At 43.7% G+C, this 23,306-nt stretch overlaps 2 protein-coding genes across 7 annotated transcripts in view; one reads left to right on the top strand and one right to left on the bottom strand.

Annotated features, from left to right (window-relative positions):
• The window catches only part of FRY (FRY microtubule binding protein), a 326,671-nt gene that overhangs the window by 55,380 nt on the left and 247,985 nt on the right, over nucleotides 1-23,306 (top strand). The window contains exon 1 of one of the 6 annotated variants that reach the window (XM_086329434.1): nucleotides 6,928-7,129. The exons of the other annotated variants lie outside the window; for them this stretch is intronic. Coding sequence (XP_086185560.1) covers nucleotides 7,072-7,129 — 58 coding nt within the window. The 5' untranslated portion in view covers nucleotides 6,928-7,071. Of the gene's footprint in view, nucleotides 1-6,927; nucleotides 7,130-23,306 lie in introns of those variants that run through there. 6 annotated transcript variants of the gene reach the window in all.
• On the bottom strand, nucleotides 22,423-23,303 carry LOC147361575 (uncharacterized). The gene is made up of 2 exons (XM_086329513.1): nucleotides 23,062-23,303; nucleotides 22,423-22,874 (listed from the first exon to the last, which is right to left on the bottom strand). The coding sequence occupies exons 1-2, from the start codon at nucleotides 23,301-23,303 to the stop codon at nucleotides 22,679-22,681; spliced, it is 438 nt and encodes a 145-aa protein (XP_086185639.1). The 3' UTR covers nucleotides 22,423-22,678.

Here is a 23,306-nt window from a genome sequence, read left to right as displayed (position 1 = left end):
CTGATTATTTACTTTTGGCCAGAACTACTTTAAAAGACCTGATGTTAACTGTAAGTTCCATGTTTAAAAAATGTTCTCAGAGATTTGTTTTCATTTTCTTTGTGCCAGTGAAAATGCAATGTTCATGGTTGGATTTTGGACTGAATGCTTAGTAATCCTCAACTGAAAATGAGAATTAGAAAACAGAGAATGTTATCCATATTTTACTATAACAGTTTATTATTTTTTATTGCCTCCATTCAGATGACTTATGTTAGAGTCACTGAGCACACAAAGTTAAAGGAAGGCTGTGTGCTAAGCTGTACTTGGGTTTGGGATCAGAATCACTCACAGATGCATCACCTTAGGCAATAAGCCTGGGGAATCTCAGTTTACCCATCTTTAGAATGGGGGTAATACCTCATTCTCACACACACACACACACACACACACACACACACAGGTCTTTGGCTTAAGTGTGATAACCTGTAAAATAGCCCGTTCTGTGGCACATAGAAGACACTTAATAAATATTAGGTCTCAAATTAAAATAAGGTATTTAACTCCATAAGATTAGGTGAAATTTGTGTTCAGTTATGGAACTAGTAAAGCTTATAAAAATTCCATCCCATCAGCCAAACAAGTATTTCTTATCTGAGTGACCTTGGATTCTCTGAACTTCAGTTTTTTCATCTATTAAATAGGGATAAAGCACCAAACTCAAAGACTTGCTTTGACAATTCAGTGCAGTGGTACAGGAAAAGCGCTTCACATAGTCGCTAGCACAAAGCAGTCTCTCAATAAATATTATTGTTGGTGCCATGATGTTATTAATATCATTATGATGCCTCTGCCTTGCTGTGCACATATCCTATCTCTATCTTTACTATAGTCCTACGAGGTGTGTATTTTTTTTTAATTTCATCTTTACTGAGGTATAATTGGCATTTAAAATTGAAAGATTTAAATTGTACATAGTGGTGATTTCATATACATACACACTGAAAATATTCCCCTCATCTAGTTAATTAACACATCCAGTGGTATGTATTATTAATGTGTGAGCCACCAAGGAAGCCTGCTTTTTTATTGGCAGGAGCTGAAGAATGGGGAAACTAAATGGCCTGCTCTGGGTCACCAGTTGGTTAATTGGTGAGTTTAGACTTAAACACACATCTTGCAGTTCTGAGTCTGATGTGGTTTCTGCCATGCCAGTGCCACCTCAAGCCTCTGTAATATGCCAGGGTAACATTTTCTTTCAAAGTCCGCTTAGAAATGATTCACAGAACAGAATTCACTGGACAGAATAACAAATATTTCTTGAGACCCCCTGAGCCTCAAATGACATTTGATACATAGTACCAGTCCTGCCTTAGATGGGGAAAAAGTGGAAACAGTGACAGATTTTATTTTCTGGGGCTCCAAAAGCACTGTGAATGGTGACTGCAGCCACAAAATTAAAATATGCTTGCTCCTTGGAAGAAAAGCTATGACAAACCTAGACAGCATATCAAAAAGCAGACACACCACTTTGCCAACAAAAGTGAAAGTGAAAGTGAAGTCGCTCAGTCGTGTCCGACTCTTTGCGACCCGTGGACTGTAGCCCACCAAGCTCCTCCATCCATGGGATTCTACAGGCAAGAATACTGGAGTGGGGTGCCATTGCCTTCTCCAGGGGATCTTCCCGACCCAGGGATCAAACCCAGGTCTCCCACATTGCAGGCAGACGCTTTAACCTCTGCGCCACCAGGGAAGCCCTTAAACACAAGAATACAGTCTTTCAGAAAACCTCCTATAGAGACACAGAACAAAGGTATAGTCAAAGCTATGGTTTTTCCAGTAGTCACGTATCAATGTGAGAGTTGGACCATACAGAAGGCTGAGTGTCCCTTGAAACTCCCTTGGACAGCAAGGAGATCAAACCAGTCAATCCTAAAGGAAATCAACCTTGAATATTCACTGAAAGGACTGATGCTGAAGCTGAAGCTCCAAATCCTTGATGCAAAGAGCTGACTCACTGGAAAAGACCCTGATGCTGAGAAAGATCGAGGAGAAATGGGAGAAGCGGAGAAGTGGGCAACAAAGGATAAGATGGTTGTATGGCATCATCCACTCAATGGACATGAGTTTGAGCAAATTCCGAGAGATGGTGAAGGATAGGGAAGCCTGGAATGCTGCAGTCCATGGGGTCACAGAGTCGTACATGACTTAGTGACTGAACAACAGCAATGACAACCAGTCCTGAGTAATACAAGTCCTGCTTTTCCAGTGACGAAGATAAACCTATCCTTGGCAACTCCTCTTTGCTGTCACTGCCTTTCTCCCAGTATCTTCATGTTGGCGTCATGTATTAAGTTGGAGTTGGGTGGAAAATTTGACGGTTAGCAATTATTCAGCATGGTTTGCCTTTCAGTATTGAGCACTGCTACTGCAGGGGTAATCATGTTTGACTTCTCACCATCTATGTCATAGCAAAGTTGTTTTTTTTTTTTTAAATCTGGTTGCCAGTCAGTGTTGATCATTTCTTTGGTTCCACTTGGAGTGATGAGATTCCTTATGAAAATAAATATTTTGGAGGTACAGCTAAAATACAAACAAACATGGAAGTGGAGGTATTGCAAACCTGACATATGTTGGGTTGCAGAAGTTGCCATCTTGGCTCCATATGGAGTGTTGTTCTGGGCACATGGCAGGATTTCAGCAAGTTGGAAATCAGGTTTCTGGGAGCCAGCAAACATTAAACATCTGCCAAAGTGAATTATGAAACAAAAATGTTCTTTATTGAAAATGTTTGTGCTTTTCAATTACCTGAACACCATCATGCTCAGTATGTCCGAGCTACGTGAAGGACCTGGAATCATGACCTTGGGATTTGGGATCGTCCATGGGTAGAGGAAGGAGGGTGTCCTGTCTCCCTTACACTTTTGTATTCAAGGACAGACCTGTTTTTCAAAATCTCTGTAAGGTCATCTGGTAGTTTTTTTTTTTTTTTTTTAGCTGAATGGCTGTGATTGAAAGTGTACCGGCTCATCTGCTAGAGCAGAGTCTGTGCCAGAAGAATCTTTGGAACAGCAGCAAAATTCATGAGATTCTTGTGAGTTTCACTGTGTTCTTTGAATGCTGGCTTCTGGAAAGATCTATGGGCAGCCACAGGCACAGCGAGAATTAGACACAGCCAGAATTCACCATCTGCCACTGCTCTTAGGAGTGTATGAAGATGATGACTGTTAATATTATTAATTATTCATCACGAGACATTTATTAAAACTCCACAGTCTTCTGCTGCTGGAACTCATGCCTTCAATTAAACAGACATAAGAAACAGAAATGTCTATTTTCCTCAAAAAAAAAAAAAAAGTGAAAAGAGCTGGCTTTAAGCAAACAATTTATAGTAAATTATACTAATTTTTTTTTCTCTGTGTCAGGAGATAATACATTCATGTTGAAGAAATGCAAGATATAAGTGCATGGGCCTGATACTCGGACTAAAATCCACACATGAAGACAGATGTTTAGATGTGGACCTTACCTGTATTTCATTCATCAGTAGGAGAATCAGATTAATAAAATTTCAGCTTTGAATAGGACCCCGAGGTAGCCTAACCTTGTGTGTCCTCTATCAGAAACGTCTCAATCATATCCTCACCGACAGTGTGTTTGACTTCTGTTCACATATCTCCAGTGACAGGAAATGCATTGCCTCTAGAAGAAATTCCTTCACTCAGTATATTCACTGAGCACTCGCTATGTTATTGTCTTCGAGGAGCTGAGTCCTCTAAGTTTAGAGGACTCAGCCATAACTGATAAGTTCAGGACTTAAGTAAATTATGTGTTAGGGTATTTGTTCATTCCATTTTCAGGTGTCTCTTTTTGCCAGAAAGTTTCCCCATATAGTTCCTTCCCTATAGTCATTGCTTAGGTATTTGACAAAAGTGCTCATTACCCTTTTAACTCACCTAATTTTCAAATTATACATTCTTAGTTGGTTAAGCAGCTACTTTTGTATACCAGTTTGCTAAGTCATGTCCAACTCTTTGCGACCCCATGGACTATACAGTCCATGGAATTCTCCAGGCCAGAATACTGGAGTAGGTAGCCGTTACCTTCTTCAAGGGATCTTCCCAAACCAAGGATTAAACCCAGGTCTCCCGCATTGCCTGTGAAGCCCTATTTGAACCCTGGTGGCTCAGACGGGGAAGAATCTGCCTGCAGTGTGGGAGACCTGGGTTTGATACCTGGGTCAGGAAAATTTCCTGGAGAAGGGAATGGCTACCTACTCCAATAATCTTGCCTGGAGAATCCCATGGACAGAAGACCCTGGTGGGCTATAGTCTGTAGGGTCACACAGAGTTGAACACGACTGAGAGACTAACACACAGACACCTTCTTAAAGACCCTACTCCAGCTACACACATTTTGCAGTCCTGGGGGTTAGGACTTTAACATATGCGTTTAATGGGGGATGCCATTCAGCCCATAACATATACTCTTATGTTGGAACACTCTCAAGCAGGCAGATTACTCCACAGAAAGAATCAGGCCGGATGGTCACATCCTATGCGCTAGATATCTCGATTACATTTGAAAGCCCCGGCATATTGACTGACATTGAACTTGCAGTCAACAAGAAGTGCCAAGTCTTTCCGTGTCTTGTTTTTAAGTCACACCTCCTTCCATCCTTTGCACAGTTGATTCATTCATTTGGCTATTCATTCAGTGAGTCTGCCCTGAGCGCTGGCTACTTTGTAGGTACTACTACACAGACACTGGCTCTGCAGCAGGGAAACTGGCAGACGACGTCCCTGGCTTCTTTGCAGCTTAAATGATATCCATGAAGGCTTTCAATAAACAAGTGAACAAACAAATATGTAATTGTAGATTGATAGGTGCCATACTCTTTACAATAGCCAAGTCATGGAAGCAATCTAAATGTCCATTGACAAGGAGTGGATAAAGAAGATGTGGTAAGTGTATACAATGGAATATCGGTGGTGGTGGTGATGGTTTAGTCACTAAGTTGTGTCCAACTCTTGCGACCCCATTGACTGTAGCCTACCAGGCTCCTCTGTCTATGGGATTCTCTAGGCAAGACTATTGGGGTGGGTTGCCATTTGCTTCTCCAGGGGATCTTCCTGACCCAGGGATCGAACCCAGGTCTCCTGCATTGCAGGCAGATTCTTTACCAACTGAACTATGAGGGAAGCCCCACAATGGAATATTACTCAGCCATAAAAAAGTCACTATTCCTTGAGTACTCATCTCATCCCTATATTCTTCTGAGTTGCTAGGATTACAACCGGGAATAAAATAGTCATAACCCCTGCCTTCACAGATCTTGTATTCTCCTGATGATGGGAGACAGACTATGAATGTGGACATTCAGATAATGAAACATGCTTTGAATAAAAATGAAGGAAAGGAAGAGAATAACAGGGAAGTGAAATCTTACTTTATAGATAATGGTCAGATTTTGCTGATCGGCAGAGACTTGAAGAAAGAGAAATGGTAAAGCATGTGGACATCTGGGTAGAGAGAGTTCAGGCAGAGGACAGTGAGTGCAGGGGCCCTGGGCCTGGGCTGTGTGAAGAGCAGCAAGGAGGCTGCTGTGGTCAGAGTGGACCTAGTGCTGGCTCGCTCTCTCTTTTTTTTTAAATAATTTGGCTGTGCCAAGTCTTAATTGAGGCATGCGGGACCTTTAGCTGCAGCATGTGGGGTCTTTAGTCGTGGCATGTGAGATCTAGTTCCTGACCAGGGATGCAACACGAGCCCCCTGCATTGGGAGCGTGGAGTCTTAGCCACTGGGCCACCAGGGATGTCCCTTAGTGTTTATTCTTCATCACTGGCATTTCAGAAAACGTAACAGAAAATCAGGTTGATTCTTTGCTCGACTTGCTCTGTTTGGTTTTGCTTTTGTTCGTCTCGTTAACTAGAAGTATGTGAGAAAAGAGTGTTTTGGTTCTACTAAGCCTGTATTACCTGGCTGTGGAGGTGATTCCAGGGTGTGTGTGTGTGTGTGCATGCTCAGTCGTGTCCGACTCTGTGATACCATGGACTGTGGTCCGCCAAGCTCTTCTATCCATGGAATTTTCCCGGGAAGAATACTGGAGCAGGTTGCCATTTCCTCCTCCAGGGAATCTTCCGGACCCAGGAATTAAACTCGGGTCTAGTGTCTCCAGCATTGGCAGGTGGATTCTTTACCACTGCTGCCACCTGGGAAGCCCATTTATGTATATATCTCTACATATATACATGTTTGATGAAATTAGGAGAGCAGTCGAGACATACATTTTTATGTTTAAATGTGAGAGTGAGAGTCCTCTACCTGATTTTAAAAAAACCTTTGTAGCCCACGATGCAGTCTGCTCAAAGCAGTCCCAGCTGCAGGTGCTATCGTTTTCAGCCTCCAAATAAGCAGCAGTTGGGTAAGGGCCAGAGTAGTTAGGAATCTGAATAAGAGCTCTGATTCTTCGCAGGATTCTCCACACCTGTGTTAAACTACCACAGGTGCGATCCCATTGGTGCAAACAGTTTTATAAGCAAAACCTAGGGCAGGGGGCGGCCACTTTTTGATGCCAGTCTTCTTTCATGTGCAGTGGGTCTTCCCCTGACCTCCCAGTAGCCAGCTTCTGGGTACTATGCATCCCGAGACATGTTGGGAACTTTTTTTCGGTTACAAAGCAAACCGTTCTCATGCTTCCAAGTGTTTCCATGTGTCAGAAGAGGCAACCTGTGTCGGGTGGAGAGCAGAGTGAGTGCAGGTAACACTCCGCAGGTGAGCCTGCAGTGGCTCCAACAGCCCAGACAGGCCGTGGCTGTGACCTCAGAGGACGCCAGAACGCTTGAGGTGCTGGAAGCACAAACGCATAAAATGGTAACTGCCTCAGAGTTAGACTCTGGAATGCACCACGTAGCCTCACTTGGCCCTGAGAACAAAGTTTGCAAATATAAAAGCAGTGTTTGGACTCATGCTTTGGCCACAGCCATCTTATTTGAATGCCTCAGTTTCTCCACTGGTAAAATTTTAAAATGTACAGAGCTTCACATGATGTGAAGATGCATTAATCAATCAGTTCCTTCTTGGAAAAGAAAGTCATGGTGAGCTGTGGTGGCTGCCCTTCGTTGGAGTCCCTTCTCTGTGAAGACCAGCTGGGTAAGTGTGTAAAGTTGTTTTCTCATTGACAAGTGTTTTCAGAGCATTATAAGACTTTCACGGATCACATCCTGCATCTGCTTGGCTATTTCTAAGGGTTGAACATATGGCATTTAAGGAAATTTTGTGGTAATGGCAAAAGATTTCAAAACTAGTCTCTAGAATTACATCTCTGGTCGGGTAGTTTAGTAAACGCAGTCTACTCCACACCGCCATATGATTTTTAGTCTTTGGCTTATATGAAACAATTAGTTGTTCTCCTTTCTATTGTATCTGTGGATTTGAAGAAAGCCACTGGACAGATGCACAGCAAAAGGATGCATTTTGTATAATTAGTGTACTGAGGGGGATGGTAGAGCCATTGCTGGCGGGCTCACCCACAAAAATAAAGCTCAGCAAGTGTTTTATAGACTCTCTGATACTCTGGGCACCACGCTAGATGCTGGTGCATCAGAGTTGAGGGGCATGGTCTTCCACTTCTTTGGAGGAGCTCAAAGTTTAGCAGGGAGGCAGACTGTAAACTAATAATTACAAGACTGTGCAACGAATGCTTTGTTGTCGTTTAGTTGCTGAGTCATGTTCAACTCTCATCACCCCATGGACTGTAGCCTGCCAGGCTCCTCTGTCCATGGGCTTTCCCAGGCAAGAAAACAGGAGTGGGTTGCCCTTTCCTCCTCCAGTGGGAGGAGGTTCCTTTGGCTGAAGCACAGGGTTGAGTGAAGTTGGAGAAGTAGGAAAGGGTCTAGGATGATGCCAGAGGTTGAACTTGATCCCCAACGTGATAAGAGAGCCATTGAACAAGCTGCAGCTGTAGGCAGGACTGCAAGACTAATGAGAGGACTGTTGCATTGAGCCTGGCAGGGAATCATTAGGACCTGAATTAAGACAGTGATGGTGGGAATGAAGACGAGAAGATGGGGACAAGAAATATGTAAGACAGAGAATAGACAGGGCTTGCTGAGACTTTGGTTGTAGGGGTAACTAGGAAGGGGGTTCTTGGCTTTCTAAACTTGAGTCGCTTTGTAAATGGTGGCACCATTCGGGCAGTAAAGGAGACAGCTGGAACCGGGGGAGGGACTGGGTGAGTTCAGATTTAAAGATGTTGAATTTCAGGCACCTCCAGGGTATCCAGGTGGAGACACAACAAAATGTAAAGAGGTACCCTGTATCAGCAGGAAGAGGAGGTGTAGAAATATTCAGGAAACATGCATAACAGTTGAAGTGTTTAGATGAAATTCCTTAAGCGACATTTATGAATGGCACAGTGGTAAAGAATCCACCTGCCAATGCAGGAGATGCAAGAGATATGGGTTCGATCCTTGGGTTGGGAAGACCCCATGGAGGAGGAAATGGCAACCCACTCCAGTATTCTTGCCTGGAAAATTCCCTGGACAGAAGAGCCTGGCGGGCTACAGTCCACGGGGTTGCAAAGAGTTGGAAGAGACTGAGCACACACTAGAAGGAAAAGGTCTCAAATGGAAGTCTGAGTTACTTTTACCATTGAAGGGAGAGTTGGAGGAGGAAGGAGCCCTTAAGGCCATGAAACCAGAGGTAGAGGGAGAACAGAGGAGAATGATACCACAGAAGCCAAGTAAAGTCAAAATGTCGAAAGAAAAAGACCGATAGAGCCAGATGCTGCCAAGAGGCCAAGGAAGGTGAGGACTAGAAGGTTCCCTGGGGCCTGGGCAATGGTGGTCCCTGCACACTCATTACTAGTGAGCTGGAATGGCAGCAAATTGGAGAGCAAGGGAGATTAGGAAGGGTCTTCAGAAAGTGTGTGCATGTTCAAGAAACTTGGCTATCAGGAAGACAGGGTGGTTCCTGGTTTCATCAGGTGTTGCTGAGTCCACGGTCAGCCCAGCTGACCATGTGTGGCAGGGCATTCTCCATCAAGCATCAATTCAACAGGCTCCTGGGCAGCGTGGTATTAGACAAGCGTCAAAAGTTTTAGATTCAAAGTCAATCTCGGACCCCTGCCTGCCACTTTCTAATACCTCCTGCTACTCCTAAGTAGAAAAAGTTTCAGACTCTCACTAGAGATGTTCTGGCCCTGATGCTTTGAATAGGACAGGTGCGGCCCAGCTCCACGGAGGACTCGTTCCTTATCGTGTGACAAGGAGCGCCTGGCGTCCTACCCGAACGGGCATCTGCTGATTTGTAGTAGGGCGCGGGATTGCATCCGGGCAGTTCTCCCAGTGCTGGGACCTGGGCTGAGTCCCTTCCAGCTTAGGCTTGGGTTTTCCATCCATTATGAGTGAATTTGACTGGGTGACGTCTAAGACCCACTCCTCCAGGTCCAGCGGACTTGGATTCTGCCTTCAGCGTTTGGTTTTTGTTTTCCCTTCCACATACCTCCCATGCTTTGCATGATTCCTAGAGTTTTTGGCCTACAACACACAGTTAAGAATGAGCCTTATCTGCAGCTGACATGGTTGGAAACTGTGGCCAGGAAATAAGAAATCGAACACCAAGAAAATCAAGACCATTTTCTTCCATCTTCCATCCCTCTTGGCTTTTTGCCTCTTTGTGCTGCCAGCTTAACGCTTCCTCTTGGCCAAAATGGGAGTTTGTTCAAACAGATATCTGGGAGCCTGGAAGATTATGGACAGCTCCGATGGAAATGATTAAAGGCCTGGAGCCGCCAGTATAAAATCGCTGTGCTTTGACCGCCCTGCCATTGGTTAGAATACTTGCTGGTTCATTCATTTACCCCAATAGCCGTTCATTCACTGACTATTTCCCGAGGGCCTCCTGTGTGCCATGATGACTGGGCTCACCTGGGGTCCCAGGGCGCTGGTGTGAAGCGGTGAACACCGGGAACATGGAATCTGCCCTAGTGGAGATGATAGTCCAAAGAGAGAGGAAAGCGTATTGGGAAAAGTCACACGGTAAAGGCACAACAGCAAACTGTGATAAGGGCTATTAAAAGCAGCAATGAGGAATTTGAACAGTGGGTCCAGATTTAGACCAGGACGGCAGGGGAAGGTGTCTCTGAAGAAGTGATGTTTTGATTAATGGCACGATGAACAGGATTAGCCAAAGAGAACAGAGAAAGCACATGGGGAGTGGAGTAGCACTGTCCAGACCCTGAGGTGGGGCAGGGCGAGGTGGCCAGAGGATGGGGAAGGAAGAGCAAGGGAGATGATGGGAGACTCAGGCAGGGCCAGCTGTGCACGACCAGGCAAGCAGAGGGTTGTGGAAGAAGAGAAGAGTTTAGAGAAGGGTGGGGGTCAGTGCAGCACACGCTGCTGAGATGCCATTTAATGAAAGACCGAGCAGTGTCCGCTGGCTCCTTGGAGACTACTGGTCACCTTAGCAGAAGTGCGGCCATAGGAGATAGACTGGAACTACTGAAGGGGAAATGGGGGATGAGGTGTAGAGGCAGCCTCGCTGAGACGTGAAGCTACAGTGGGGATGTCGGGAGGAGAAGGTAGGAATGGGAAGGAAACGTGGGATGAAAGAAAGGGTTTCGTACTGTTTCTTGTATACTTTTAGATGAGCGGTATTCAGCAATTTCAAAAAGACCAGAAAGATCTTACAGAAAGAGAAAGGTTAAGATACAAGAGACTGAGGGCATGGGGTCCCAGCAAGGGGGCAGAGATGGGGTCAGACGAGGCATCTCCTCCATCTAGCCAGAGACGTGGGGTGGTGGTTTAGGAAATTCAGTGGCTGAAAAATGAGGACCTTCCACACTGATGCCACCTGTGAGGCAAAGTCCTCCCTTAGCTGGCAGGAGGGGAAAAGGCAAGACCTGACAGCTGCAGAGAAAGGCAGAGATGGGAGCCCTGCTCCCCCCATGCTCCCCAGCTCCGATGGGGCAGCCTGGCTCCCTGCACCTGCTGGCAGGGCTCCTGTCTACTCACCGTCTGCCCCACTCATGGGGTCAGCATTCTCAGAGGTATCGAATATATTAGGAAGGCTGTTTTGATTTTGTTTAATCAATATTTTGTTTAATGCCATATTGCACCACTTGATGTAATTTCCTTACAAATCCAGAGTATTCTGCCATGGGAGCAGTGCATTTGCTCTGGTGATTTTTCTTTCCTGTTTTGCATCCAATTAATTTCATGATGCCCCCTACTCTGTGTTCTGTTTTTACCCTTGAACTTGCACATACCCTTTCCCTGCTAATCTGAAAAGCACACAGTTTTGTCTTTTCTGGTTGTTTTGTGTAACTATGTCTCACAGTTTAGTCTGCCTTCCACCCCACTTTTATAGAACATGTTTTGAAGCTGGACTCTTTGATGAAAGCCCACTTATGAAAATATTCACATACTTTGCCTTGTGTAGTTTTTGGCTTCTCCCTCTCCAGATTACCCGCTCCTGCCTGCCCGTGATTAGGAGCTTTGAAGCAACACCTACAGTACGAACTAGAAAGTCCACTAGATCTTTCCTTTTCTTCCCTCTTCCCGTGGCCTCGCTGCTTTCTCCTCGGACCTTTGTCTTCGTTTAGCTTCCTCTCTGTGTCCTGTGCTTGCACTCTTCAGATCCCTGCCTCTCTGCTCCAAGCACCCAAGTTTTCACCTTCCTTCCAAGGACAAGAAGCAGGGATACCTTCTTGGAGATACGAGTCATCTCTTTTGCAGTTCATAAGTCCTTACTGAGTAGCTACAGAGATAATGAAGAATAAGGAAGGGAGTAAACACGTAGTTAGAATTTCCCTGCTAGGTGCATTCTTTCTGCTCTGTGAACCGTTATGGTCATCCTGCTCCAGAGAGCGTTGGTCCCGGTTCATAGACAGATGAACAAATCCCAGAGATGTTTGTGACTTCTTGAGACCTATTTTAGAGCCAGGACTGGAAACCGTCCTTCCTGGCCCAAAGTTCAAGGGGGCGGGAGGTTATCATTGTATCGTCTGGACACTTCATGAAAGAGAGGCCTCATGAAAGTCCTTGACTTGAATCCAATCTTAAAGTTGCTCTGATGTGAGGGTGGCTCCCTGGCAATCAGGAGTCTTTAGTCCTTGGATCCAGGCAGGAATCTTCTTCACCACTAGGTGGCGATGGAGCAGCATCGCAAGTGGTCCCCACGCAAAAGGAACCGTAGACTTGGGGACAAGCCTTCTAGGGCTAAGGCGTTCGAACTTTTTTTTTTCCTTTTTAAATAATTTCCTGACATAAAACTAACCATTTTAAAGTGACAATTCAGTGTCATTTAGTGTATTCACGATGGTGAGCAACCACTACCTCTATTGCTCTGCAGAACCCCTTAAGTGTTAAGCAGATTCCTAACTGGGGAATTCTCCCCAATTCCCCCTTCTGTATCCCTGGCAACAGTCAATCTGCATTCTGTCTCGATAGATTTACCTATTCTGGGTGTTTTTCTAAATAGAATCGTGCAGGATGTGGCCTTTTGTGTCTGGCTTCATTCTCTTAATGTGATGCTTTCAAGGCTTATCCATGTAGCATGGGTCAGTTCTTTGTCCCTTTTTATGACTGAATAATATTCCACCGTATGGATGTACAACAGTTTATCTCTTCATCCACTGGCGGACATTTGGGCTCTTTCCACCTTTGGCCATTGTGAACAGTGCTTCTATGAAGGTGTACTTGAGTCCTCATTTTCAGTTCTTTGAGACATATACCAAGAAGGGAATTGCAGAGTCATTTGGTAATTCTGTTTTTAACTTTTTGAGGAACTCCTAAACTTTTGCATAGCAGCTGAACCATTTTGCATTGTCATCAGCAGTGTATAAGATTTTATTAACTTTTTTGACCGTGATGCATGAGAATATTTTACATATTTTATATAGCAACCCATCGTTCACAAGTGTGTATGTATATATCATACAGATGCATATATGTGTGTGTGTGTATATATAATGGAAGTTTTATGAAGTTGTGCTCAGCTTATTACTACATGATGCACTCAGTGTTCTTCCTGTTCTATTTTAATAGAGAAACAGGCTGGTTTCAATCCACTCAATGAGTTCCACAACTCAAAGCAAAATGAAATCTTAAAATATTAGCTGTTAAGATCAGAGTACTATTCCAAGTGTAAAAAATAACTTATCTCCTTTCCATTTGGATAGTCAAAGAATTTAGGTCATCCATTAATTTATCAATGCACAAGCTTGGGGGAGAAGCTTATTCAACTTATGAAAATGACATTTTATATAGTATATTCTTGAACATGGACAGTCTAGATCATATTCAAAGATGAGTTGTGTTGCATGTACTTGACAATGTGAGGATTGTAATTAGATGGTGTTCTATAGTCAAGCAATAAATCTGAGTGTCGTACCTGTGGTTTCTAGGAAAAGTCCTGTGATACTTATGATTTTCACTTACAAATAGTTCTTTATGTATCGCTTGAATATTTCATAGTAGAGTAAGATACTGCAGGGTGCAGTGGGGATGACAGGAAGAACAAGTGGTAGTAGAGGGAGAAAGAAGTACAATCAAGAGAATTAGAAGAAAAGCATGAGAAGCGTATCTCATGTGCAGCAATACTTTATCACCATCTTCAAGAATCACCTGAAGCTGAGCTCTTCTGGAAGATCTGGTGTTTCGGGAGCAGTGGAGGCCAGTGGTTAGAGGAAATTCTGTTAAAAGGAATGAAGGACTGATACAAGCAGGTCCATAGATACGACTGAGGGGGTTGATGGGCTGCTGCTGCTGTGGCTGAGATGGGGAAAAACTCCATATTACTTTTCCTTAACTTCTAACTGAAATCTTCCGTTTTCCTCAATTACCGGTATAGGCAATAAACCTAGTATTAGCAGTACCTTCAACTTCACTACCAATTGAAATCAGAGATAGTTTCATCCCATTAGTTACTTTAGGTCGATTTCAGTGTTATGTTCATTATTTAAAAATTATTAACTATTAAGCTCATCTCTCAATTGTGTTCAGTAAGCTATTAAAGAAATGGATATATACAATACCATAATTTAAAATTTTAAAATAATTTGATAGCTATTTTGAAATAACTGATTCTCCCTTTCACACTGCTGGTAGGGATATAAATTGGTGCAGCCACTGTGAAAAACCTCCAGTATGGAGGTTCCTTAAAAAACTGAAAATAGAGCTACCATATAATCCAGCAATTCTACTCCTTGGTGTATATGCAGAAAAAAATGAAAACACTAATTCAAAAATAACTAGTTCCCTTATAAGCCCATGTCTCTGATCTCATGTACACACACACATTCTGAGAAGGAGTCACTGGGCTTTGCCAAAGGGGTTTGTGCCCCCCAAATAGTTCAGAACCCCCTACAGCTGTCTTCCCAATAAGGGAGGCAGTACCACATGCAGCTCCCAAGCACAGGGACTGCTGTGGCTGGTCCAAGCTGAGATGCACTATAAAATACATAACAGATTTCAAATATTTCATGCAAAAAGAGAAAATACTTCACAAGTATTTTTTATTGCACACTGAATGATAATATTTGGTGTGTTGGGTTAAATAAAATATATTGAATCTCACCCGTTTATTTTTACTTATTATAAATGTAGGTACTTGAAAATTTTAAGTTGCTTATATGGACATCACCTGCCTTGTGTCAGATGTGAGCTCCAATCCTGGCTCAATTCACATAACCAGCCGTTATCTTCATCGTTGTTATTACTGTTACTCCAGCAGGTCCTAGCTGTCAGATCCCTATCCATTGGCATTTCCTCATCTCTAAGAGTAAATGGATCTTCCTGACCCAGGGATTGAACTGCATCTCCTGAGGCTCCTGCATTTGCAGGCAGATTCTATACTACGAGCATCACCCAGGAAGCCTAGAGAGCCAAAGGGGAGAGTATTGCTATGTTCATTCCAGAGTCAGCCTTCTTCCTAATACACTTTTTATTATCAGAAATGCCCACCATCTTATCTTACCCAAAAGCCCAACGGAAGCCCCACAATCTTTACCCTCCTTCTTTACTGTTCTGCTCCTCAATATTGTAATGAACAAAAAATTTTAATTGTATACATGAGAGTAACATACCAAGATGATGATATAAGAATTCATTGGCAAAGCGATATATTTTTTTTTAATTTAAAGAAAGAGAAAAGGAGAAGTTCCAAGGGATATTCCCTTGGAGATTAAAGAAGATGGAAATAAGTCTTGAGGTCGGGTGGAGTCCCAGGCAGACATTTGCCACTCATCCTGTATTTATCCAGAGAGGCTGAAGTGGCATTTGGAGAAGACCCAGGCAAACCACCAGCAGATTCCTGGAGTTTGGAAATGGCCACTTAAATAGCAGGACAACCCTGGTGTGTCCCTAAAGCAAAAAATCCAGCAGGCTTTGTTCAGTAGCTGGGAGGGTGACAGTGTTTAAGAGGAAAGGGGTGATGAGGGACCTCCCACCCTTTTGTTGGTCTGATCCATAAACTGATGGAGCTCTGAGCATCTTAACACTGGTGCCCTGGGAATACAAAGCCCTTTCATCTACAGAACCTCCTCTGAGATCATGAAACAACTTTGTGTAGAAAGCAGATGCTCGCGAATCACGTGTATCTTATGGATGGGAGGGGACTAGCTCAGACGCACAAGTGGCTCACAGTGGTGGTAAATGGGGAGAGGGGCCGACCGTGGGTTTAGGTTTCTCCATAGCTAACGCTGTGAGGGTCAGATTCACTACCTCCCACCTCTTGTTTCCCTGGGCTTCTCAGAGTGACCTCACCCTCCCTGACCGTCTGCAAAGATCATTATTCTCCCTTCTGGCTCCTAAGCATTTGTATCTGCTCTCCCCACCAGCCTGTTAGTTAAGCTGCTCCCTTCCATCATTCAGCCAGTTTCTAACAGCCCCACCCTCCTACACAAAGCGCTGCCTGTCTGGTCGGAGCAGGGTGGCGATTTCCCCACCCTTTCTAAAAACATGCCTTGCGAGACTCTCTCCATCCTCCAAAACACACTCAACCCTTCACAGTTACGTTTCCTACCACGTTTGAACTGAGCCTGTGCAAGGAGCATCTATCTAATGTTGGTGTTTTCTCTCGTTCACTGCCGTTGGGCCCAGACCCCAATGTACTACAGGCAGAAATCGGAGGGTCTGAACCACACGGCCCCAGGAACAGATGGTCATTTTGAAGATTTAGTCAGTGATGCTCAGTGAGGCAGACTCTTGTTTTTTAAGCTCTATTTCCAAATGAAGGGACATTCTGTATATCTTTTAATTGCTTCGTTCAACTCTTCTTAATCTCAGTGGTGATAACCTGGCTTTGTGTTAAGTGCCAAGACACTTCAGTACTCTTTGGGACCCTAGCCTGCCAGACTCTTCTGTTCATGGAATTTCCCAGGCATGAATACTGGAGTGAGTGGCCATTTCCTCCTCCAGGAGATCTTCCTGACCCAGGGACTGAACCCACGTGCCTTATGTCTCCTGCATTGGCAGGCAGATTCTTTACCACTAGTCAGCTGTAGTTTATCCCTGGTTTCCAGGATGTGTCCAGTTGTATAGTTTTGTCCATTTTCCTCTAACCTGATTAAATCACTTTGATATTGTCTCATTCATTTCACAATAGACTGCACTATCATTTTCATATTGATTTATTTAATTCCCAATTATTTTTTGGTCCTGTGTCTGCTTCTCCTACTCCAAAGCCAGTGTGTGTTCTGTATTGGATATTTTTGATGCTAGCTTTATCAAAACATAGTTGAGAAGGTGAATCTGTTGCCAAAAATCCAAAGAATAAATGCCAAAGATTTACATGAAATAATTTATTGCCCAGTGTTCTGCTTTCATCATGATGTGGTTCCTCCCCATAGGATGGAGAAGCAAAGGCTGGCCTGCCCAAGAGATGAGGCAGTTGGGGATAAGAACCAGCATCCTTCATTCAGTAGAGATGTGTCCAAGGTCATAGTAGCAAGGTCAAAATTAGGAGCATAATAAAGAATTTCCTGATTCCCAATCATTCAGCTATTGTTGGTAGGTAACTGTAAATATGGGACCCTACCTAGAAGAAAGAACAAAATTTTAGCATACATAAAATGTTAAGTAGTGCGGGTATAAAAAATAATCAAAACTTCTGACTTTTTTCCAATTTCATTGACTTTGTATAGATTTCAGTGACTATATACAATAAATGGTGCCTTTGAGGAAAAGTTGATCTGACCCTTATGACTTAAACTCTCATATTTATTTTTATGCATGAAATTGGGAATATGAGTGGGAAATTAGTTCTAGCTCTAAAAAGTACTCAATTTTTATCATTAAAAAGAAATAGCTTACCATACTCAGAACTTTTAATGTAACTATGAGAAGGCTCCTTTTTGGTTTGTTAAATTATCATGCTTATGGGGAAGAACCAACATTTTCTTAGTTCTCATTTAGATGGCAAATAGTGTTTGGGGAAGAGTGATGATTAATATAAATAAAACTTTTTTTTACTTTAAATATTATTGTGCATTTTTGGCAAATGTGATGTACTAAGCAAATGTCATTTTTCACTTCTTCAGAGAAGATTTAAATATTTTGTAGCAAGTGCCATTTTTTATTTAACAAAGGGCTTACTATTTTATAACCCTACATTGTTAGCTGTTGAAGCTAGTTATATTGGAGCTGTTTGCATCTCAGTGTAAATGGTACTTCAGGTTGCTGGTGGTATATGAAAGTAGAGTAGGCAAGTTATCAGTGCCTTTGTGATAAAAGTCAGAGGAGGTAACCTTTCCACGTTTTCTCTTTACATGCACATCTGTCTGAACACTATTAAATACAAGTGCCTTATATTTACTCTTCAGAAATTGAGGTCAAATCTTTATACTTGCAAAATATATATGAACCACAGCACAAACATGCAGGCCCTACCATGAGAGCTTAACGGGAGGAGTAAATTGGATAAATATTGAGCTGACACTAAGCTAACCAGAACCTCTGCTCAGCTTTACCCTGGGCACTGGAAGTTAGCAGCACTAAAACACTAAATAATACTTTTTTGTATGTGCACATTTAAGCTTTCTTTACCTTTGCAAAAATTCAGCCTTCCCTTGGTAGCCAGCAGAGGTGGGTGGCTGGAGGGCTGGACCCTCTGTGATGAGCAGGGTCCCTCTCTGCCCCTTTCCCTAACCTGGCTCTGGAGTGAAGGGGGCATTTTGTGCTGAGTGTTCTGGGTTCATTGCCAGCTGTAGATGGCTACTTAACAGTTGTCATCTTCCTGTGCCTTCACTTAACTCTCATAAAGAACTTGTGTGATAAGCGCTATTTTACAGACAAAGAAACCCAGGCCAGCAGATAGATATCCGTGCCTTAGACCCGCGTCCAGTTCCTTTGTCGTGTCCCCTGGTTCCGTGTGAAACCCCTTTGTAGGAGAGGTGAGTGAGGAAGAAAACTGGGTTCTGCTGCTATTTTTTAATGAAAACAATTTTAGGAGACACGATTCTCCTTGTTTATGTCTGAATCTGTGTAGCAACAAGCTGCCTTAATGAAGTTCTGTCGTGTTCAAAAAAAATTTAAATGTCTTTCAGTTCATTTCAAAGAATTATTTGTACTGGAGAGTAATGAAGTAAATGTTTTCAAAACTTGTAGAATCTATTTTTGGGAAGATTTGTATATGATGTTGATTTTTTTAAGGAATGATTATCACATTTCATGTTTATGAGATGAACGTTTCTGTGGCATCACTTCCTATTTCTTTCTCTAATTTCTTAGCATAGGATAGATCAGCCCAAATTATGCATAGACCAAAATAGCAGCTTACGATTGATATTGATCATTTGTTCTTTAGATTGTCTCTAAAAGGTCTCTTCTACTGCTTAAAGAAAAACAAAACCCTTTCTCCACAGTTGTCTCTATTGATCTCAGCTGCTGTCTTGCCAACTCAATCCAGGCGTTGCTTAATTTGACTTGGAGTTGTTCTTATACAGAAGCAACGTGTGGAATAGTAGGGATGTGATATATTTAGTGCTGTTTTGGAACCGGAAACTCCAAGTTTTCCCTTTATCAAAAATTGATAAAGGGATTTTCTCTGACATTACGTGATTTTCCTTTGTTTCCTCGGGACGCTGGTAAGACATTTCTCCTCTGCCTCACACGTTCTGTGCATGCATGTACACATCACTGTGACAATAAGTAACACGTGTGGAGCCACGCGCAGCCATCCACGGGGGGGGGGCTGGATTCCAGTGCTAACCCACTCAACTCAATCAGACGCTTTCAAATCATTAGGTAATGGCTCTTCACGTTGGCAAGCGTCCAGATGGTTTGCCTTGCTTTGTTTTTGCCTTTTTTTTTTGAGTACCACACATTTCAGTCTCAAAATTGACAGAAAAGGGAAAATTAAATATGAATTAGAACAGAAACCAATTGCACTTCTTGGTTATAATCAGAATCCAGGCAGGATGTGAAATGCTATGGGTTGTAAAATATAATCCATGAACCCTTTACCACCGTCATCTCAACGCCACCCAGCAATCTGGGGCCTAGGGTGACCACTTGACCTCTGCCTTCTTGATATATACTGTGTTCTTAGTTCCTGCTGCACCACCCTAGGCTACCTTCAGTCCCTTAGGAATCTGGATCACAAAAAAGCACCCTTCTGGTGGGTTGGGGCTTCCCCAATAGATCAGCAGTAAAGAATCCACCTGCAATGCAGGAGACACAGGAGATGTGGATTCTGAGCAACTAGGCATGCGCCTGTGGGTTGAGTAAAGGGTAGATGCAGCCCCACACCAGGCTGGACACAGCCCATTACCACCCCTTTACCAGCTTGGAGAGTGGAGTTCAGACTAGATTTCCACCCTCACTCGCCCCACCCCTACCACAAGTCAAGCATCCCTTAGACAGAATGCAACCTGTGCAGGTAATCAGATCAAGGTGAAAAATCATGGCATTCTTCTCTAGATTCCTTTTGGGTTGGGCTGCAGCCCCCAAGGAACAACTTCCTCTGGCCTAATGCTGGACAGGAAGGCAGTGAGGAATCCTGGAGAGCCAGGGGACCTCCTGCACTCCTTTTAGTGATAACGAAGGTCTTGGCATCTCTTCCCGAACTTTCGCTAAAGAAGCTGGTAAGCATGATTCTGGTCTTGCTTGTGATTGAAGTAAATACATATAATTTAGAATAAGTGACTCAGGCTCTAAAATTTGCCAGGCCTCAATTTTATCAGCTATATGACTTTCACCTTTGACCTTATTTTATGCCTCTTTAAACCTCCATTTGTTCATCTGTAAAATGGGGCGATTAATAGCACTTCATTGTCTCCGGGTGAAGATTAAATATGATAAAGTAGGGACTTTCAGCACAATATTGTGTGCATGCGTACTAAATCACTTCAGTTATGTCTGACTCTTTGCAACATCATGGACTGTAGCCCACCAGGCTCCTCTGTCCATGGGATTCTTCAGGCAAGAATACTGGAGTGGGTTGCCATGCCCTTCTCCAGGTGACCTTGCTGACCCAGGGATCCAAACCGCACTCTAATACTTTTCAATAAATGCAGATGGTGTCATTAATACTTATCACAGTCTCAGGTCACTTTCTGACTCCCTCCTCTCTCTCTGATACCATTTCCCTAAGACCTCCTGTTTTTCCTGTATTTCTGCTGCTTTTCTCTCCGCCCCTAACATCACTGCCTAACTCCTAAAGATTCACGTTCTCCTAAGATTCTTAAAGAAGGGTTCCTCTTTTTACAGATACAAAAGCTGAAATAGCTTTAGTTCATCTTAAATGACGACTGATGTCTCATAAGAAGCCAGGGGTGCCTTCAGATTTTGTATTTAAGTACCTCTGTCCAGGTGCCCATTCTGACTACATTTTTAGAGTAAGTACCCCACCCTCACCTACCTAGAGAGGAAACAAAAGGATAAATGTCTTATCCCAGCTTGCAGCAGGTGTCATTCTATTTGATTTTCAGGCCTTTCAACAAAACAAAAGGCCTTTTCTGTTCTTTCACAATATATGCTCTCTTTAAAGGTACTTGAATGAGAAAAAAAGCCTACACGGACCAGATTTCTGGTTCTAATGGACAATAACTGGGCTGTTAGTTGCTGATTCATTCTTCACAGGGAAAACTAGATGCCATTAGAAACATTTTTTTCTAAATAGCATTTAAAATTTTATGATAGCTTCCTCTTGAAGTACTGTATATGAGTGGCATTCTCAACAAATTAATACGTTTAATATGATAGTCACATGTATTTTTAACTCCTAAAAAAATATGTTTATAATAGGATTGAAAACTTCTAAAAGCCAGTTAAGATCTCTTTAAAAGTCAGAGAAAATCTGACTTGAGTAACAGTATATAATAGCATGTTTGGTTATTGTAGCTGTTTTAAATGCCTCCAACTTACTGTCCCCAAATAGTTACCACTGGTGTTCAGAAGTGATAGACCTTAAATGGTACCAAAAATGTATTTAACCTAAATTTAAAAGTTTGATTCTAGAGTCCCTAAGAGTTCATAATAAATGTCAAGGTAACAAAATTTAATTGTTTACTCTATGCAAGGCACTATGCTGAACACTTTCATAATGTCATTTAATCCTTCCAGCAAGTCAGTGAGATCAGTACCACTATAATCCCCACTTTACAGATGAGGAAATTAAGGTTTAGTGAGGTTAGTAGCTTGCCTTAGATCTTATAGCTAGAAAGTTCTGAAGAGTTTTGAGGGGCTTTGTGTTCATTAACTCCAAGGCACCCTGAAGCTTTCCTGTTCATTACTGCCGTCCATAGTGGGGGAGGCACCAGAAAGGGGGGCATGGATATTAGTTTTTGTTCTCAAATGTAACAACCAATTCCGTAAATCCTTTGGGTCCTGTTTCACCTAGAATCTACATATTCAAAATACAGGTGATAAAACGAAATTAGCTCATTAACTCTGGTAAGCATGTAAATGAAAACTCAGTCGGTCTGAGGACACTTTAAGACAGTACTGAGGAATGGTTGGAATTCTTGGTGGGGTTCTTGCCTTTTGTGTAAGGAGTTTGAAGAGAAAGCTGATTGTATTGATAGTGTCTTGGGGCATTTCAGGACACAGTCCTAAAGGTTCTCCTTCCTGTTAAAATGTTTAAAATTCTCAGTCTTAGAGAAAGTATACTCTCTCCCTGCCATTTGTCAAATGAACAGTTAATCCCGGTTGACTTTGAGTCGGGGGAGGGGCGCTCAGATTATTTTGTGAAATAATTATTAGCATAGTTTATCAGTCCCATTGCAATATGTTGATCATAAATGAACTGGGGATGGGGGTAGGATTCATGGTTTATAGGATGTTTAGCCAAATCCCACCTGCACAAACGTAGCCTGTGAAGATTAAAGTATTGACTCCAATCCCCTAGCCAAGCTAAATAACAACATGAAACCACGCTAACTGAAGTCAGGACACCTGATACCAAGATTTCATGGAGGAAAAAAGCCATTGTGTAGCCAGGAATACAGCGCCTTTGCTTATCTTTTTAATACAAATAAAAAATAAGCTTTATTGGGCTCGGGGATTTTTAGAATACACAGGCTTGCCGGATGCATTGTGGAGCCTGGCGTTCTGTACACGAGCTTTCGTGGCTGGTACTGTCCCCTTCGGATGCACACGTTGGTAGGGGGTGGGTACCCCTCAAAAATGTCAGCATTTCTGGGAGGGAGCAGCACAGAAAGGAGGGGAGGGAAAAGCCCCGGCCGACATCCTGTTGTTATCAAGCTCTCCTCTTGCGGAGGGGCGGACGGAGGACGCTTTTCAGATCCACCACCAGATCCAGGGGTGCCACTGGGCCGCCGTAGCTGTGTGGATTCCGGGGACGGACGCGGGTGGGGGAGCGCGGCCGGTGCACCCTCCGGGGGGCGGGGAGCAGCTCACCCGGAGCGGGGCTGACCGGCGAGGATCCGCAGGAGCTGGGAGGTTTTTCCCACGGCTGAGTCGGGCCCGGACTGTGGGGGCGGGGGTAGGGGGGACCCTCCCGGCGCATCCCTCCTGGCCCATCCCTCCTGGCGCATCCCCAGCCCTGCGTGCTGGGGTGCCGTGGGGCACCCCCCGCCCCCACGCTCACCCCGTGCAGGTGGGACTTCCTTGGCCCCGTACCTGCCGGGCCAAGCGTGTGGGCGACCGGCGGCCGGCGTCGCTGGCACTGGCAGACGCCTCCCAGGGCTAGAGATCCGCACCCGGCGAATAGGCAGCCAGTCCTGGACCGGGAGGAGGAGCGGCCGAGCATCCCTCTCCCGCTCCGCCGCGTCCTTCTCATGAGGACTCGCCGGAGGTGGACCCGCAGAGCCAGCCTCCCAGCCGCTGACCCCGCTTACATCACGAACCTGTGACCAGCGCATCCC

The sequence above is a fragment of the Bos grunniens genome, chromosome 12 (genome assembly GCF_055505025.1).
Source record: "Bos grunniens cultivar Pamir isolate PY7600 chromosome 12, Bosgru_T2T1.0, whole genome shotgun sequence".
In the NCBI taxonomy this organism is placed as follows: Eukaryota; Metazoa; Chordata; class Mammalia; order Artiodactyla; family Bovidae; genus Bos; species Bos grunniens.
The sequence above is the reverse complement of the archived record's forward strand: the minus strand, read 5'-3'. Positions and strand labels throughout refer to the sequence as shown.